At 46.1% G+C, this 19,186-nt stretch overlaps 1 protein-coding gene across 1 annotated transcript; it reads right to left on the bottom strand.

Annotated features, from left to right (window-relative positions):
- Window positions 1-1,602: 1,602 nt before the first annotated feature.
- LOC8043634 lies at window positions 1,603-19,133 on the bottom strand. Its single transcript, XM_002400262.5, has 5 exons — window positions 19,020-19,133; window positions 14,112-14,178; window positions 11,474-11,600; window positions 7,929-8,031; window positions 1,603-1,753 (listed from the first exon to the last, which is right to left on the bottom strand). Exons 1-5 carry the CDS (start codon window positions 19,110-19,112, stop codon window positions 1,664-1,666), a joined length of 480 nt encoding a protein of 159 aa, XP_002400306.3. The 5' UTR covers window positions 19,113-19,133; the 3' UTR covers window positions 1,603-1,663.
- Between the last annotated feature and the right edge of the window lie 53 nt (window positions 19,134-19,186).

Consider the following 19,186-nt stretch of genomic DNA (forward strand, 5'->3'; position numbering starts at 1 on the left):
TGTACTGCAGTCAAGGTGCCTTTTATTCTACAAGAAACAAAGGGCTATTTACTTTATTGGACCATTTTAAATTGTTTGATTTGAATATTGTAAGAAATATTTAGGATTGTTTAAATATGATTGTGTTCCCTGTACATTCAAGGGCACCGGACCCAGTCAAGCTAGCTTCTGTTAGCTTTTTGTCCGGTGTCCTCGGCATAATGTTGCTGAAATAAAGTTCGAAGTTCAAATTAAAAATAATGTTATTCAAGAAGAATCCATGAAATGGCACTACTTCGGTAATTATTCAAGTAGAGTAATTGTATTACCACATATTAATTTCTTTTCCATGTTAGTAATTGTAATTGTAATTAATTACTTCTGACTGAAATTTATAAAGTAATTGTAGTTGCAAATACTTTTTATGATTCCGACAAGCTCAAGCTTTGTAGGAATCCATAGAATCATTGACAGGAGAAAATATCCAAAGTGCATGCCTCATGGCCCTTCTGCCAACTCGTGGGACTTTTGAAAGTGCCAAATGGGTGTGCACAGCTCAGAGCCCTGCACAATGCCGGGCCAGCCCAAAAGCCCAGGTCGTGCTCGGAGGATGGTGTAGCACACTTTCTAAAACGTTGAGAGATAAATGCAATTGCACTGATCTTTCACAACTTTTTTTCGCACTTCAAATTTTTTCGTTTCAAAGAAACGAAAAAATCCGAATTGCGAACTTGCTACGATGCTACTACAAGAAATCTTAGAAATAAAGAAAAAGCCGTCTTGGACTAGGAGAGCCCACAAGGAGTTGCAGAGAATCCTGGGGATTCCACCAGCATAGTGGGACAGCCGCCAGCAGGCAAGAAAACAAGGGCAATCCAATCACGGCGGACATTACGATTGTTTTTCCCTTTCCTTTTCAAACTCTTGAAGAAGAAAAAAACGGCATTCTGGCCACCAAAGATAAGCTATGTATTTTATATTTGTATAAAATTTCAAAGGTTCACCATGTGCCTGCAATATGAAAGCGTCTTTCGTGCGAATTAGTGAATGAATCGAACGCAACAACTTCCCAGGGCAGCTTTGAATTTAAGAGATGGAACACGCATTGGCCACTTACTTGGCCGGGCAAGGGCCGAGCCTGATCAGGTAGGCATCTCATCGAGCCGGGTCACAGTCAGGAGTGACCAAGAGCATAGCCTCCTCTAAACTCACAAAGCCTGGCAGTTTGACGACGGAGACACAGAGTGACCGGTCACAGATTTGGAGCACAACGATCTGGTAACACAGGGCATCTAAGAGCCATTTCTCGGGGAACCTGGACGTCAGTGCACAGCTTTTGCAGCAGTGAGGACCCGAAACACACTTGTTCGCTCAGAAGAAGTGTGTTTCAGCATCTCGCCGCAGCGGGGCGCCAGTCACGTGGCTCTCTTCTCATCCGTTGTCTGTAGCTCCACCTTTTCCATTTCGGCGGCCGCTTCTCCTGGCGATCTGCCAGGTTTCGTCAGTATGTAGGAGGCTATGCTAAGAGTCAGCGGACCCGGGCCAGGCCTCAAAAAGTAGGCCTGTGCAGTGCTGTAGCACAGCTAGGAAAATTCCCACCCCTTTATTTACATGATGCAATCCTATCCTTCAAGAAGCTCATTTAATGAGAAATAATTTTGAGAAAACCAAGCTCGCAATGTTCTCAAATTTGAAGTCGATCCGCATGGGCTTGAAGTTTTGCAGCTGCAAGCTGAATTTCCAACAGTGCCCTGTCAATTCTAGCATCTTCCTCCTAAAAGAAGAAAGAATCACACTTTTTCAATGCCACAATGCTGCGAAAAGGCAGAAGAACAAGAGTGGTGCAGAAACCGAGCCAAGAATGTTACGACCCACTTGCACACATTTCCTGACTTGCAGTCTGAGCACGGTGCGGAAGTTTTGTACAGGGTTATATTTAGCCAAAGTACAAAAACGCACATCTTTAAATCTCACTCCCAGGTGCTTGGGTTTGGACAGGCAGTACGTTCTGAGCGCTCTTGCGTCATCCTTGCCGTGTGGTAAGCTAATTAGGATCTAACGTTAAAAGTCATATTTCCCCAAGAGAACGCTGGTAAGATACTAGGGAGTTTTAGTAGACAGTGTTTCCCCCCCGCTAAGCCCTCCACAACGAAGAAACCGCCACTGCGCCTGCGTGCCGATGGCCTTGGCTCTAGAGTTCCCGGTAGTGGAGGGGCTTAGCGAAGAGCGGAACACGGTCTACCAAAACTTCCTATTGTACGATATCTCCGTGCAGATTGGTGTCAAGCTGCATAAACACCTGTGCAAGTTCTACTACAACTGCTCTTACATATTAAATAACATTTATTGTTTGTACAACTGTGGTACAAAAATGTTCTCAAAAAACAGCCCTAAGAGAGCATGGCATTTATTCGAGCCGTACGGCCTCAATACAGTATAGACCACTTACAACGTAACCGCTTATAGTGCAGGACCGGGTATAACGCGGCTTTTTTAAACCACCGGTTCGCCTCCCATAGAACTCCATGTAATTACATACCGCTTAAAATGCATGCGCACGAAGGGAAACACAGGTTATAGTGTGGTTTCTAAAACAGACCGTTGACCGACCGGAGCAGCGAGCACGCTTCCCTGTGCGACACTAGATAACGGTGCTAGCCGCAAGCGGCACTCGTGGGGCAAGGAGGTTGCTCGAAGAAGCAGGGAGGGGCGGAGAGGCTTCAGTTGACATAGCGACGGAGGGACGCACGCACGTGCCGTTCACCTGCGTTTGTCCCTCCGCTCAGCGCTCCGCTGCGTTGGAAACAACTGCAACGACAGGCCAATCGCAGGTCGAAAAGAAGTGTTCGCACGCGTTGCATTTTGGTCGCGGGCCGGCTTCTTCTATCCGCAAACATGGCGTTGGTTGTGATCGTCGACGTAGACGACGTAGTGGAAGCTCATCGTTCCGCGTAAAAGCGCTATCCTTGACTGTGAATTTTCATTGTGTGTCGTTACGATAACCCAGGACGTACTAGAAGGGAAGATCCACCTACTCGTGCGGCGATGTCATGGCGGCACTCTCAAGACGGCAGAAACGCCCGTGTCGTCGTGTTTGTTTACTTCGACTACAGTGGTGCTTTCTAACCATTTGGGTTTTCGAACATCGCCCGGATTTCTTATTTGGAGCATTTCATGCCTGTGCTCAAGTTGAAGGTATTACTGGCTCGTATTGTATAAAGGATGCGAATTTTCACGCGTTTTCATCACCGGAGAAAAGTGATTAGGGTTAGCAATCCTGAACGCCCGCAACGTCCGTCCGCAACCCGCGACGTCGTTAAAAGGCTGCGCCAGGTAAAAGTCGCTCATTTCTTTCAAAATGTGTGACACACTTGAGAGAGAAGTGTACTAGTCTGGTGAAATAAAGACTTTCCTCAAACTAAGCTTTATTTTTCATCTAACATAAAATAAATTCTTTTACAAAGGTAATTGTCTCATGGCATGTATTTTGACCTGAAAAATTGATGTTTTGGTTATAGCGCGGTACCGCTTATAGTGTGGATTTTCGCGAGATACGTTATATGCGGTCTACACTGTACCATTCATTACTGCGTCATTGTAAGACAATTGGTTCAAGGAGTTAGAACAGCCCGAACAATTCTGCAAATTTTTCCTCAGATGAGATCACAAAGCAATATAAAAAATGGAAGAAAAATAAAACTTATTCTCAATTCAACGTTGAAATTGCAGAGGTCTCAAACTATAGGCCAAATTTCCAGATGTTCCTTCTCACAAGTGTTCAGCGATTCCCCATCCCTACTTTCCAGCCCCTACCTCTCCTCCTCGTCGTCCCTCTGCACCGTGGTTTTTACAATGGTCGTTTGGTTATAAGCATCGTTAAGGCTGGTTCGCACATACGCACTTTAGTCTGCTTGAGTGTGATGCATTTGCTTTTAACAGCTTATGTGGTGTCATCTGTTGGGTGGTTCCGGAACCCTTTCCACCTGCGCATATATTTTTATAATTTTTTAAGCATCATTCATTTAGTGCAGCCTCGAAATAATTCTGACAATGTTATAAGCGACCGTTTCTCGTAGATATTGCATAGGTTTAACCTCACAAGTACTGCAAAAGCTTTGGTCGATAATTCTATGCAGTTACAGGTCAACCTACATTTGGCTCCGATGCGGTGTTTTCTCGCGTCGTAAGCGTTTAGAAAACAAAGCAAAGAGCATGCTTGAAGCAAGTGTGCAAAACGGCCCTATGTGGGCGTGTCGAGTGGGAGGGGGGAGGATATTGCAACCTTGAACTGGACATTCTGATTCTTGTACTTGAGATAGGGGGAACAGAGAAGATATAGTGGGGCGATTCATTGTGCGTGCACCATTGTTTCCATCCTGGTACTAAGTGTAGACAGCATATAACGTATGTCACGGGAGTCGCAAAAATCTGCACTTGCTTCGAGTAAGTGCAAGTAAAGCAAGGCTACTTGCCGTGGTGGCAAGTAGCCTTTACTTGCCATCACGACGCGGTGATCATGTCGATGGCGCCCCTCAAGTTCACCTTGAGGGGTTCTTCTCGTTGCAACTTCAAGACAACTCTTTCGCACATGCACTTCTTGTAGAGCGCCTTGACTGTAGCGATGACGCCCCGATCGAGAGGCTGGCTTTTAGCAGTGGTGTTTGCCGTCCGGGAACTTCAAACTGACTGCGCCTAATTGTGGCTGCACATTGTGAGCGCTGCAGTTGTCCAGAATAAGAATGACGTGCCGCTTTTCTGCGACCATGGCCTAATCGAAACTTTGCAGCCAACTAGCAAAGAACTCTTGGGTCATTCAGGCCTTTCCATTTGCTGTGACCACCACAGGCAGGCATTCTCGCTTCTTGAAGCAATGGGGTCGTTTGTATTTCCCGATCATAAACAAGCGCCGCTTGTCGGAGCCGTCCATGTCTGCACAAAACAAAACCGTGACAAGTTCCTTTGAGACTCTGCGGCCGGAACAGGGTTCACCTTTCATCGCGAGAGTGCAATCGGAAAGCATGTTGTAGCACAGACCAGCTTCATCGGCATTATGGATGTCTTTGTCCGCATGCGCGGACAGCATCGTCTCGAGATGAATGCGAAACCACACCTGGATGCTGGCGTCGTCGACTTCTCCACTTTTGCCCGAGATAACTTTGCAGCTAATCCCATGGCGATCTTTAAACTGCTGGATCCATCCGTTGAGGGGGTTGAAGCCTTCGTGTTCGAACAAATGTCCGAAGGACTTAGCTTTCGCTTGTAGCATTGAGTCACTTACTGGGACGTTCTTGGCTCGCACTTTGCGAAACCACCTAAACAAGGCTTCATCGATGTCCTCATACTTTGACGTACGAATCCTCTTTCCTGACAGCAACGCAGAATCTTGCTGTAGGTGCTTCCGTACCTGCTCCCGGTTCTTCCAGACAGTAAAAACCGTCATGTCAGCGACGCTGTACTTGGCCACGACGGAAGCTTTTTTTCATGCTACTTTCGACATCTTTGACGATGCTCTGTTTAGTTTCGAGAGACGGGGCTTGTCGTTTCTCAGCCATCTTGGGCTTGGTAGACGGAGAGATCGGGATGGACGGTCGATTTCCGCACGATATGCATGACGCGATCCACACGCGGTCCAAACAGACGACGTGGAGCAAGTTAGCAAACTACAAGAAGCGAAACTAGAAACTATCCAGCCTTCATTTTGCGCGCGCGCGCGGTGTAGGAAGGAGGTTGGTGTTGCGTCGCTCGAGCGAGGGGGTGAAATCGAAAGGGTGAAAGGCTTGGGGGTAGCTCGATGGGGCTTTCGGAGTTGAGCACGCGCGTGTGTGTGTCGGTCGCACCTCGCTACCTCGCTGCATTGTAACTTGCTGCGGAGTCATCGGAAGCATGCTTGCTGCACCGGCCGGTCGGCGGGGTCGGTGGGCTAATCCAGAAACCACACTATAACCAGTATTTCCCTTTGCGCGCCTGCATTTTAAGCGGTATGAAATTAAATGGAGTTGTATGAAAGGCGAACCGGTGGTTGAAAAATGCCGCATTATACCCGGTCCTGCACTATACGCGGTTACGTTGTAAGTGGTCTATACTAGTCTGTTTTGTTTTCGACGAAATTCGATGCACAATTAACTCGGCTGAAATCAGGTCACGGTGTAAAACATATATAGGTGTGGACACTGCGCATGTCGCGGCAGCCAGATAAAGTCCTGTCCTTGCCTTGGTTGCAGGCAATGGCACCAGATGGCTCCTTGATATGCGGCTAATGGCAGCCGGTCACAAACCCAATTTCTCATGCTTCTCTATGAAACATGCTCATTTTTAAGGTTGTTTTTCAGGTGCGGCACATCATGTAGAGCTTGGCATTTGCGCTGTGGGTGTTACTTGGACACTGCTTTGTCACTGACCCTAGTTTTGTGCAACGGTGGTAATAACTATTTTATGAATGCGTCGAAGCAGAGAGATCTCGAGCGCGGTGTTCATGCCAGTGTCCATCAAGGTCAGAGCAGATGCTCCGAGTAGAAAAGAATAAGAATGCACGCCCGGAAAGGACACTTCTTAAAAATTTAGCTTGTTTCTTCTTTTTTTTTTTACTTGTGCCCTCCGGACTGCGGAGGCACTGTCAGCTGAGGCTATTTAGAATAACTGCATATGCTCCGCTTGCGGAGCACAGTATCGCAATGGTGCTCGCGGGGCGGCCATGTTAGATCCAAGGCCGCACTGCGGGAAACGACCTCTCCTACTTTAGGAGGTCTGGAGGGGCGGGTGGCGGGGCTGTGAGGCAGCTGCTGCGGCATGCAGAACAGAGAAGATATAGTGCAATGACTCACTCCATGTGTACCACTGTCTCGTCATTTGACTCCTATTTTCTATTTGCCATTGGTAGAACATAGTAGCCCATGAAAACATTGTCCATTTGAAAGCCCTAGCTATGCGTCGTTGGCTGGTCCAAAGTGCCCAAATGTGCCCATTGCGTATCACTTCGTGAGCGACGCAGACGCGAGCAACGCGATCGTTCTCAGTGTCGTCTGCTTCCCAGACTTTGGAAACATGTTTTAAAACATCACTCGCAGTATAAAACCATGCAATTATACTGTACCCAGTGGGTACACATAATGTTCAATGGTCAAGGAACCTTCAAGTTTGTTAAATTTTAGTGTATGATGTATTTTTCGCAAATGCAAAGCAAGAAACATGCTCTGTCCGAAACTCGGTGCCTGCAAGGTACTTTTCCCTCGTGAAGGTCGGATCCAGTTTGGCGCACGCGACCACTTCTCCGCCAATACGAAGTTGGCGGCACAAGGAAAAGGAACCCTATAGTCTGGCTCTGCAAGCAGAGCCTGTATAGCAAAGCCTGCGCACCAAGAAGACTTTATCTGGTCAATCGCATTGCAGCGTCTGCGGTACTGCGTGTCCTCACCCATATATATTTTACACTGTGATTCAGGTGAAGGTTTCTTTTAAACTGCCAGGGCGAACAATTAAACCACTCCCATAGAAAGTGTTTCAAAGTCAGTTCAGTTAAATTTGTCAGTGGTTGTTGCTGGCCAACTGTGCAAGTAAGTTTGTATGAGAGTATGAAGAAATGTCCGCTTGCAACAATAAGAAGGAGGACATATAAGCCACACACTCTATAAATGCGGAAGATGCATTTGAGACATTGCATGCCCCAAATATTTTACATCCATGATACTTTTTTCATCTTCCAGAGTTCCTTCTATAACAGACACGGGTCAATTTACTCCGTGGTAAACTCCCACCCGCTCGCCCGCACTGCAAGTGTTTCTTCATAGAATTTACGATAGCTAAGGAATCTATGCGAGACTGAAAGCAGCGTACACTATTCAAGAACCTTGCACTCCATACTGAGTAGATAATCAATGCCACATCCTGCATTTTAGGAGCACGACACAAATGACCAACTACCAAGAAAACGTCCCCACAGCTAACAGACGTACCACTCTTTCAGCCAAGTTCCGGTCCACCGAAAATATGCCCATGGGAGCCGTTACGCTTCCAGTCAATATGGCTTTGCCCCGCTTGAAAATGTTTTCGAGCTGCCTGCAAAGGCAGAAAAGAAGAAATATTAGAGTCAAGCCACCGGTACCCCAACCAATCATCAACCTTTCACTGGTACTGTCACGCGGGCACCATTGCGGGACATTCCGTCTTTTTCCTGAGGAATAATAAGTATTTATGCAAACCTAAAAAGGGAAATAAAACAATTGTTTTGCTTTCACTAAGTACCGCATATAATTAATCCTCTATGTGGACACCTTACGAAACGCGCATTAGTCTTTTTTTTCCCCACAATGGCAGTCGCAGGAAAACATTTGAGAAAAACGAACAGCGTTCCATCTCTACTCGCAGGCATAACAAGAAGCCACACGGCCTGGTGCCGATTATATGCCGCCGATGTTCATCACAGCCACGTGCTAGGGGTTGGCAAAGTGCAAGGCTCCTGCGGAGCGCCAGACGTTGTTAAGGTTCACATGTTCCCATCACCGCAGCAGTGTCACAAGAGCTACTGCTCAAACGTCGTCGAGGAGTCGACTGTCACAGGTTCAAGCCGAGTGTTCACGCAGTGCTCATGCCGAACATGTGAGCCGCATCTGAATATCATCCTCACGGGGAAATCCCTGCGACTAGAATAACCGTGCAATCCCCTTTACTATGTTATCAAGTATCATGAATGAGAAACTGAAGGAAAAAGTCCACTTCTATCCTTGAAATTACATCACGACAAACAAAAATTTCTGGTAAGCGGTATTGCGTGCGAGTATGCTAGAGTCATTGCTTGTGTAAAGTGAGAAACGATTCAACCCAATGCCATTGCACAACCCCTTACATTTTAGTACAAATGCACGCTACGAGCCCGACATTATACTGCAACCCTCAGAGCTATTATATTTGTTTGTAAGGATGCGCAGAAATTCGAGACATTCCAGAGGTCGTCCATAGAACCCAACACAAAAAAAGAATACGTTGGGAGAAGGAATGAAAAGTGTAAGTTCCTGAGGTTCTAATTAGCATGAATTAATATTACATTTTTGCCATCTATAATTCTTACGGGAATATAACTTCTGCAGCCGTTCGGCTAAACTCCATTTCTTATGGCATTTTACAGAGGATGGTTGAGAAAGGGTGCAAAAGGCGAATGTCCCGAACGCTGGGGACAATTGTGCATAAGGGCGGCAGGTTCTTGGTTGTCGAAATTTTGCCGGCATCTCTGAGGAACTTTCGGCAGGTGGGCTTTGAGTGCCAGAATGGGAGGGACGAGCCGGGTGGTTATCATTTGAGCCCGTTCTCGTTTCGACCTTCTCACTTGGCCCTTCTCAAAACAACCTTTCTCAAAAAGATCTTCTCTCTTGGACCTGTCGCATTTGGTCCTTTCCCGTTTCGTCTTTCGCATTCCAACCCTGCCCATTTGGGCCCGTTCTCGTTTCGCCCTTCTCACTTGGCCCTTTTCAAAACAGCCATTCTCAAAAATATCTCGCTTTGACCCGTCGCGCTTGACTCTTTTTATACCAAAATTGTTTTTTAGGGTAATAATAATAAATACAATGATATAATTTGTGTGTGTCTGTGTGCGTGCCACGCTACAGGCATAATCTCTCTGCTAAGGATTTTAGCAGTGCGTCGAGGTCGTCGTGAAAAACTACTAGCTGACAATAAAACAGACTAACTATTTATCGCAGCCAGATCATATTCCGAAATGTCACGTTGTTTGAGGTATCTCGACTTGGGACAATGCCACCACCTCTATAATGCAGGGGTTCTCAAAAAGGGGTCTGCGAAGGCATCCTAGGGGTCCGTGAAGCCCTGTGTCATCAGTCAGGCACGGCAATATTAGTTGTCTTTCTTCACGTTGAGACGAAACGTTCCAATTTTTGGGAGAGTACTCTCGTGTGTATGTCAATGAGATAAGCTAGCAATTAGTTATATCCATTTATTAAATCATTATCATGATAACCTATACCTTTCTATTCCCCTCACCCCGAACGGGGTCCTCCATCATCTCCGCCTTTCTACAAGGGGTCCGCGAAACATCAATGGTTGAGAATGGTTGAAATGTGCATCGCTTTTTTTTTTATCGTTTGCTGATACGAAGGGAAGCAGGCGTCAATGTACGATTCTCAGTGCGTGCCTCTACACATAACATATATCTGATGGTATGTTGGGGGCCCAAGCAAGTTAAGGCTCATCAACAAAGACGCGAAGGCATAACGACGTTAGAAGCATGCCGAACTAGTGCCATTCGGTCGTAGCGCGAACAGGCGAAATGAGAATGGGTCCAGTTGCGAAAAACACGATTCGGATCTTATGAGAAGGTTCAAACGAGAAGGACCAAATGAGAATGGGTCGAAATGTGCAAGGTTCAAATGCGAATGGGAAATAGTTAATATTTTTGCTCAGAGTATTAGACTGTTGTTTCGGATGATGTTGTCAAGACACCACCCGAAACATCTTTTGAACTGGAGCCACACTTATTGCAGCGGGAAACAAACAAAGTAAAACCAAAGCCAGAGGATTAGCATGGAGGGCCTAATTCTAATTACATATCACTTTCCGAAGCCGGCAGCTCGTCCACGCGGGAACCCATCACTTGCGAGTGGCTGACAAGCGCCGTCCATCGTTCGACCATATTCAGCAAAATTCGGTGATGCCATCTGTCGTTCTGCACCACCAGTAAGTGTCTGGATCTTTGGTAACTTTTGTAATATGCAAACTGGCCATGCATGTAATGTAATTTCGGGTTTTTCAAGGGTGCTTAGAGCTCGTAGATGGAGTTATGACTATAAAACGAGAATCTCAAAACGCACTTTAGTGCCCGTTTAAGCCTTACTAAAGTTTTCAACTTTCCTCGAATTTTAGACATTTGTACATGAAAACATAGCTTGAATGGCTTCAGAGTGTTGCTGAAACCACGCCTCATATCGAGATTGCCACATTTCTGGCAACTTTGCAGGGCTACCCTTGTTAAGGCGCATTCCCACCGGCGATGTAAAGAGTCGACCGATGCGACTAGATCGCATCGCAAGAAAATTTGATGGTCACACCGCCGTGCGCGATGAGCGAGTCCAACGCCTTCGTTGGCGAGTCGTTTCTCGAAAAATCGCTCCGAACGCCGTTGATTGGCTCAGCCGCTCTGCGACTAGATCGCATCGCAAAAAAGTCGGGTCGAGTAGCGACTGCTCAAATCGCGTCGCTTTTTGTCCGCGATGGTCGCTTTTGCGATGAAAGTTATCGCGCGACTAGATCGCATCGCCGGTGGGAACGCGCCTTTAGGGCATGGCCATGCAGTATACGGTTCGTTAGTAGAGATTACTTTGGCTGTTGCAGTCGTATTGCACTACCGAATTTCCCCTCCAAAGCGGAGACACATGTTGGCATGTATCACCGGCAGACAGCGTATCGACAGCCATATATATATTTGAATCCCATTTCTGTCTTCAGGATAGAATAAACTGGTGAATTAATGGTGGGGAAGGCTGTTCCTTACTGCGTTAGGCCCGAACTGAGATCGATCCCTGTTTCATCGTCAGGCTTGGGCTGAGCCAATGCAATGATGTCACGCTTCAACTCGAGCAACTTCACATTCAGGTCACTTGAACCTTTCTGGGGTTCCTCTGGCAAACAAAAACAAACAAAAAAACAGGGATGTTTTAGGATCCCGGCACATCCTAATCACAACACTGAAAGAGCTGCAAAAGTAAAATTTTCTCGCTGTGCTAAAGGGATATCTCAGAAAGACCTGTCTCTGGCCGAGAACGAGGAGAGACTTGTTGTAATATTAATTAAATGTCAGCCAAATTTTAAATATTGGAAACTTTGTAGAAATCAACAGAATGTCATGAAATCATCTGTCTCTATGGGGCAGGGGCTCTCAAACCTTCTGACATTGGGGGATGCTCATCTCTGTTAATTGATAGCTGAGGAGCCCTCCCATTCCCAGCATCATCATTATCAACGTAACAATATTAGTAATAATAATACTTTACCCAAATAGCAAATTACAAACATTGATGCAATAAAGCAGTTGAGAAGCCCACAAAACTTGCAAAAAATAATGCATACGCCAGGGGGTGTTTGACTCATAGTTACGCATTGGCTAGAGGCTTAGGTAAGTAAAAACAGGGTGTCTTCCAAAGCAACATTTTGTCACTCCAGGTTTTCTCCGACTATTTTATCCCAATTCTATGGCCGACCACTAAGGAAACAGGATGTGTCTAAAGTGCGGCTTTTATCTGAAAACACTGACAAAACAGTTGCCGCATTGGTGTCAAAAAATTTAGGAGACTGAATGCATAAAGCTAAGGAAGCAGTTACAATGATGTGATTGGTCCAAGTAATTTTGAAGCAGCTTTTGAAGCAGCAAAAAAGAACTTTTGTAGCATGAGAGCCTATTCATTTTTATTAACCAATGCAAACATTATGTTAAGATGAATGTATCGGCCTTTTTAACTAAAAAGCAACGTCTACACTAACCTCTTACGTGCAACCCTCTGTTAGCATCAATTGCACTAGAGGAGCGAGTCCCTCAAACATATAACTAGCGTTTATTTGAGTGGAGAAGCACCAGACAGGATGACAAGAAGGTGAGTGATGAAGGACAGCACTAACTACTGTGAATGGTTATTTTAGGTACTGAATCCCACTGAAATAGTACAATAATATTGAGCACATAAATTAATGTTTCCTGCCAGTTCTATAGGTTGGAATAAAACTGAAATCCATAATTCAGATAGAAAACAAAGCATTTTTTTATTACGCTCGTCAATTACATTTTATGCATAGAACTTAATAACAAAAATCGCATGTGAACAAAACTTTCAAACTTTCAGCCTTTCCACTCTGGTAAAGAAGGAAGAGCAGCGGAGCAGTAGCTTCTGTTCTCGGCTTTGGCTTTCCAGGCGAGCGATCTGCTCTTCTTTTGCAAGAAAATCTGAAGCGCTCGACGCACGCGGCGGTTGTGAACCCATTTGCGCTGCTGCGTACGTCGCCGCTCCTTCCACATCCGGTCTTCTTTCCCCGAAGAAAAGGCACGAGGCCGACCCATCCTGAGTCCAAACCTAAACTGATAAGAGCATAGGAAATTGCGCGAAAAACAGACAAGGACGAAGAAGAAACACACGCGACGTTCGCTGCGCTCGTTACATGTGCTTCTTCTTCGTCCTCGTCTGTTTTTCGCGCTGTTTTCTACGATGAATTCCCACCAACTCACCCAACTATCCATTCTTCCTGATAGCAGGAAAGGTTGCCGCCATCTACGAGCGACGGCGGCAACCAGACTGGTTGCCGCCGTCGCTTGTAAATGGCGCTAGCTGTCCAGAGGTTTATGTGGGTTTGTGTCGACATTTCTTTGGTACCAAACACGATCCTTGGGAATCTAGCCCTTAACAGCTCCGCTGTAAAAACAATCCCGCCGAACTCGTTAAGGTTCTTCCCAAGCTTCCATCCACTGCCCCTGCAAATTTAGTTCTAATGTACTCACATCTATAGAAAAGTGATAGTTAAACGAAGGAGTTAGCATAAATAATAAAACATACAAAAGAGTGCATATAAATGTTCTTGGAATACCGAAGTATCCTCGCTAAATTTCGAACTGGAAGAAGGTACTGCAAGGATATAGCAGTCTATCATATATACGAGCCGAAGTTGTATTCAGGAATTGTTTCGTGTCTCGTTCTGGAGGCATGCTTTCCCCTTAGCACGAGGGTACGCTGCAGCGAAGCAAGACACTCAAAATCGCGATGCCTGCTCCGCGGTTGTCACTTTTCTGCAGTACACCAGTGCGCTGTGAGAAGCGCACTTAACAATACTAGAACAGACGACAAACATGAGAATTATTGTGAAACTTGCGAGTACTGTCAGTCTTTCATACGAACTGCAATCGAATTGTACGTTATTTGAGACGATAATCAAAAGTTCTGAAAACTTGCATAAGCATATGGTAACGGTCTGGCCAAGCAGCGAGGCTCGAGCTATTACACTTTCTGTATCATTCAATTGAAATTAAGTTTTGGCGCAATGTTTGCGCAAATTTCTCACATTTTGATAAAATGTAGCAGGATGTAACAGGGTAAGTAGTTTGGCGCAAATGGCGCAGAAATCACATCACTGCAGTTAGAACTACTCACCTAGAGCTTCCACATGCAGATAACTGAAGGTTTCTTGCAAGAGGGGTTTTGCTTGTTCCTCAAAATACTGCAAGTGAATATTGTCAATTAGTGGACTGCTTGAATTATTTTCGCATGTGTTCCGTGCATTATATAAGCCACTGTGGTTGCCACGAAGTGTGCATCCTGAAAGCCTGAGACTTCCTTTAGCTGCCAGCAAAGGTGCAAGAATTTTTATACAATGGCATCACATAGTCTCTGTTTGATCAAATACTCTACTGGTTTGCTTTCTAATTTTTGCTGGACACTCCTCGGAATTTTTTTTGTCCTTTCTTTCTCTCCTAGAGCTATTTGTATTTTTAGTACATATTTAAGTTACAGAGATAAGTGTCACATTCCATTGAAAGCTCAAGGTTTTGCATGCAGCCTTCAAACGGACAATCACATGCAAAAAAGTCTGCCAATCATGAAAGATCACTTGTCATTTGCATGTCAAGGTAGGTTCTACAAGAGAACGAGGCCAGATGTAGAAAGCTGTTAGAATGCCTTGTTCTAAAATATAGACATTCCAAGACAGACCTTTGCTCACTTTGTTTCTAGTGGCCAAAACAAACCACAGAGTATGGCATAGACCCCATTTCATACTTAGTGCACAACACTTAAAGGCAGGAATTCTCAAACTGGGTTCCGGGGAACATAGGGGTTCCACGAGCTGGTCTCATGGGTTTCGCAAACACCCGAATTGCAACCCCCTCCCCTCCCATGCCGCAGGCTGCGCGGCAGGACTATGCAAAGCACCTTCATCTCACTTTGTACTGACATTGCGATTGATATGGTGGGGATATATGGGAAGCAACACAAGTGAAATTGCCTTGTGCGTCTGTTGCTTCTTGGTCGGCAAATATGGAGGGGGGGGGGGGGGGGGAGGGGGTTCCCGCGGCAGTTTTTGGGGCTTCCTGGGGTTCCGTGAGGCCAAAAAGTTTGAGAGCCCTGCTCAAAGGAATACTTTAACAAAATTTGAAATATACCTGTCGTGTTCAGAAATAGGCTGAATGTCACCCACAACAACCGTAAATAACAATAGCACATTGACGGTGTATTTTTCGCCATAAATGGCCCACTCTGGCAAGTGCTAGGACAGCAGCCAGCAGAGAGCACATGACATCCTGTGCAATCGTGACGGAAATTGTCTCGGGACGAACAAAACTGCTGTGATGCTGACATCGACAGGATGCCCTAGCCGTTCCAGCTACCAAAGCTGCCGAAGCACGTCAGTGATCTGGCCACCGCAACTAACCCCGAAGATGCTTTTGTATGAATTCTGATGATCGGTTAATCTCCTATAGCCTTGTAGAGGGACAATGGAGATGTCTGGGACACACAAAAGAATGTCCCAGTGAGAGAAGAGCTCCTCCTTCCCCTGTATAGTTCTAGGCGAGACAGGCATCGTCATTGTCTGTCGAGGTTCCTAGACGGACATTACGAACGAGGCTTTAGCGACATCCACCAAGTGCCCTTTGCTAATCGTTTACTTCATTTTAAGATCTGTTTTTGTGTCTTTTTCAACAATAGATTGGTGTGTCCGATGTGATACTGCTCCCTTGAACAAGTAGAAACCAAGAAATAAGCACCAAAATTTCCTTGTAGTATTTGTTTAAAGCTACCGGCACAAGCATGTGCCTCAATTTTACGGTTCATTTGCATGTGCTCTCGCACAAATGCGATGCTCCAGCAGCCCTGACACCGAAACCAAGAACACCAGCAGATCAAAGCGGATGCCAGAATTTGTGGAAAAAAACACTGGCCTTGAACAGGGTTGCGAAGTATTCGCGACTGCAGCAAAATAGATGGCACATAGCGGGAAAACCGGGAACCAGCTGGAAAAGGCCGCTTTTGCGCCTCTCCACATCTCTGGCGGCTTTTGCGGACACATGTTGTCGGCGCAGTGGGGAACAATGTAAATTGACAAAAGCCTGAATATTCCTCAGTTGTGCCGTACTGTTCATTAGTGAGGTGAAGCCTCAGTAGATTGGTTTCCTCCATTACGTATTTGAAAGCCCGCTTACTCCAGAACGCACGGTCGCATGCTTTCGATTTCTTGGATAGGGTGGAATCACGAAGAGAGGGCTTGAGTGCTTTTCTGCCTCGAATCACATTTAAAGTGACGACTACTTGCCAGCTGATAAGTGATTTGTTCATAGTGATGCAGAACAGCAGACTGGGGGCAAATGAGTCCGTGTTTTGCTGGAGGGGATACAAGTGTTGCAATCAAGTGAAAGCGAAGGTTCAATAGCTGCTTTTCAGAGTTTGGTTCTGATTGCTTAGCCAGCAAATGGAGCCGTCACCCACACCGGTCGGTGCATTGGCTATTCCTCTTGGCTGCTCCTCGCCGAAAAAGTCCCTCGAGCGCACTGAAGAAGTTGAGACGATTTTGCGATTACCTGTCTTTGGAAAACCTGACCACTGCATACGATTAATGGGGGCAAGAGTCTGCTTTGAAAAGGTGGTGGACGCATCTATCAAAGTCAGAAATCTGTCACAACGTTACAATTTCTTGCGCCTCTAAAATTTATACGATGCCCCCATTGCAACCAGCAGCAATATGACCTACATTTTTTTAGGTTGTCTGACCATAAAATATTATTTGTCCGCAATTTACTCAATGTCCCCGTTCAGGGTTCGAAGTCAAGTTTGATGCCAGGTGAGGTCTGCGTGAATCTCCGATGGAGACCGTCTCTTCAGTTTGTCCACGTTCATCTTCGTGTTGCCGGCTAGAATCATTTGGTTGAGTTGAAGTACTGTCTCACTTTTGGTAAAATCCATTTTATTCTGCAGTACACCTAATAGCTAGGCAACTAAGTTCAAATTTCAATAAAAAAAATATGCTAATATTGCTTTAGTGGGACAAAATACGTAGGATCATACATAAGCAGAATATTCGTCAGAATGAGTCCGTGATGTAGACTGAAGTAGGGCTCTAGCTTGTAAACATGCTTCTTGGCTCAAGGAATCTTGCCTAATTTTCGTAATTTTTGTACAGCCTGTGTTTTTGTCCGAGCTGACGCCTGAAGATTTTTGTTTGATTTCGCGGACAGATAAATTGCATAGTCGAGGCAAGCGAGCTAGCCGAAAATTATGCTCGTTGGCACAATTCAGTAGCCATCGCCGCCGTTGTTATCCGTTGAAAACTGATTAGATGTAAATTCCGCCACTCCAGAGCGCATAGTTTCTGTTTCAACCTAAATCTCTGAAACAAAAGTTTGGTATGAAAAGAATACACAGCACAGGGAAAATAAAAGTATAACCTGCAGTTCAGGTGCACAGGGCACACTTAGCCGTCGCAGTTCAAACATCTAGAAAATAAGGCATGAAGCCAAGAAAATCTGCTCAATTCGATGCACTTCCCGTTCAGCCGGCCCAACCGACACAACGCGACCTGTTCCCAGCCGCCATGTTTGTTCCGAGGTGGCGCCCCCTATAGGTTGCTGGAGTTGCGAATATAATTTTGTGAGATTATATCTACAAGGCCAGTACATTTGCTTACATAAACACAAAGGTGACCAGCATTGCACCGAGGATTAATTCGGGATCCTCACTCTGGTCAGTGCAACAAAGTTTGGGGGTGTGACATATGGATCACACCGATTACACCCAGTTTGCAGGCGCATTTAATGTTCATTCGGCCTTCCCACGGGCCCTGCGCAGCTGGCTGACCTAATTTTCAGACTGATCTTCTTTCTGTTTAGCTGCAAAGCGTGTTTTCAGTACCTGTTCTACAAAAAAGAAGGCCCCCGGATTTAGAGGTTGGAAGCTTGCAAGCAAGTATGGGAGCTCATTCTCTGAAGCCGACAAAGGAAAGTGGGAATCGAGGGTTTTTGCGCAGCCCTATATATAGTTACTGAAAGGATGAGAATGGCACAGAGGTCTTCCAGATGTCCCGCCTCCAGTGCTGGCCTCCCACCTTCGATAGCACTTGGGCGTCTCGCGAGTTTCGACGTGCACACACTGTTTAAGCACTACAGAAGGCAACGGGCGTGTGCTGGTTCGTCTGCCTCTTGCGCGGGGCTTGCGGCGAAGTCAGAACGCCGAGCTCCAATTGGAAGGCCAATGGGTAGACCTCAATGCTGAACGCCCCAAGGCCTACCCACTGCCCTTCCAATCAGAGCCATCGGAGCTTGGCGTTCTGACATCACCGCAACCCCTGCGCGAAAAGCAGACAAACTTGCGCTACGCATAGAAGCGGTATCGCCACCAGGAGCTTGCACTGTGACAGAGAAGTGTTGAGCTGTAGTCTCACTGCTCGTACATCCTACAGAAGACATGCTGTTTGTAGCAGACACGATGACACCTGCAGACACGTTTGCTTCATACATTTTGATATTGATATTATTTATTGTACTTGGGAGGTAGAAATGTACAGGCGTGCTGGTGTTGGGGGAAGGCTGACGCCCATGCAACTAGTGAGCCCACAACACCGACCCATGCACTCTTACAATATATATACAATTGTACAAAATAATAAAAAAAAACTGTCTGGAGACAGTCTTTGCGTGACCAATCTGAAAGCACACGAGGAAAAGCATACCCCGGATAGTGTTTGCATACTGTCTCTTGTTTGATGTATGGGCAGTGTGCCCGAAGCTTTAAAAGGCTCTAGCATAGAGCTACCGCCCAGTGGCCAGGAGGCTAATGAAGCTTTAGCTCCCCGCCCCCCTCCTTCCCTTCTCCCTCTCCGTACCCCAAGTCATAGACATCCCAGCCATCTACCCCCGAAAAAATTCCTGGCTACGCCACTGCTCCTGCCTGTGTTCCTAGAGATATCAAAGCAGGCCCTTGAGTGCGCGCCCGGAACGCTACCGTGGCCGCGAAACCGAAACATAAAACGTGAAGCAGAAAATAGGGACTCTAAAAACGGGCAAACCATCTTACCACCGCTTGTTGGAGGTTATTTAGCTCACGCAGTTTCTCGATTGTGCGCCAGCGCTTGTCCAAAGCTCGATGGCATCTTTTGTGAACATCCATTTTGAATCTTGCGCTGCCGTCACTGCCGTTACAGGCGCAGGCGCAGTTGACGCAGGCGCTTCTTAATAAAATGA

The sequence above is a fragment of the Ixodes scapularis genome, unplaced genomic scaffold, assembly GCF_016920785.2.
Source record: "Ixodes scapularis isolate PalLabHiFi unplaced genomic scaffold, ASM1692078v2 ptg000320l_1___fragment_1__unscaffolded, whole genome shotgun sequence".
Classification (NCBI taxonomy): Eukaryota; Metazoa; Arthropoda; class Arachnida; order Ixodida; family Ixodidae; genus Ixodes; species Ixodes scapularis.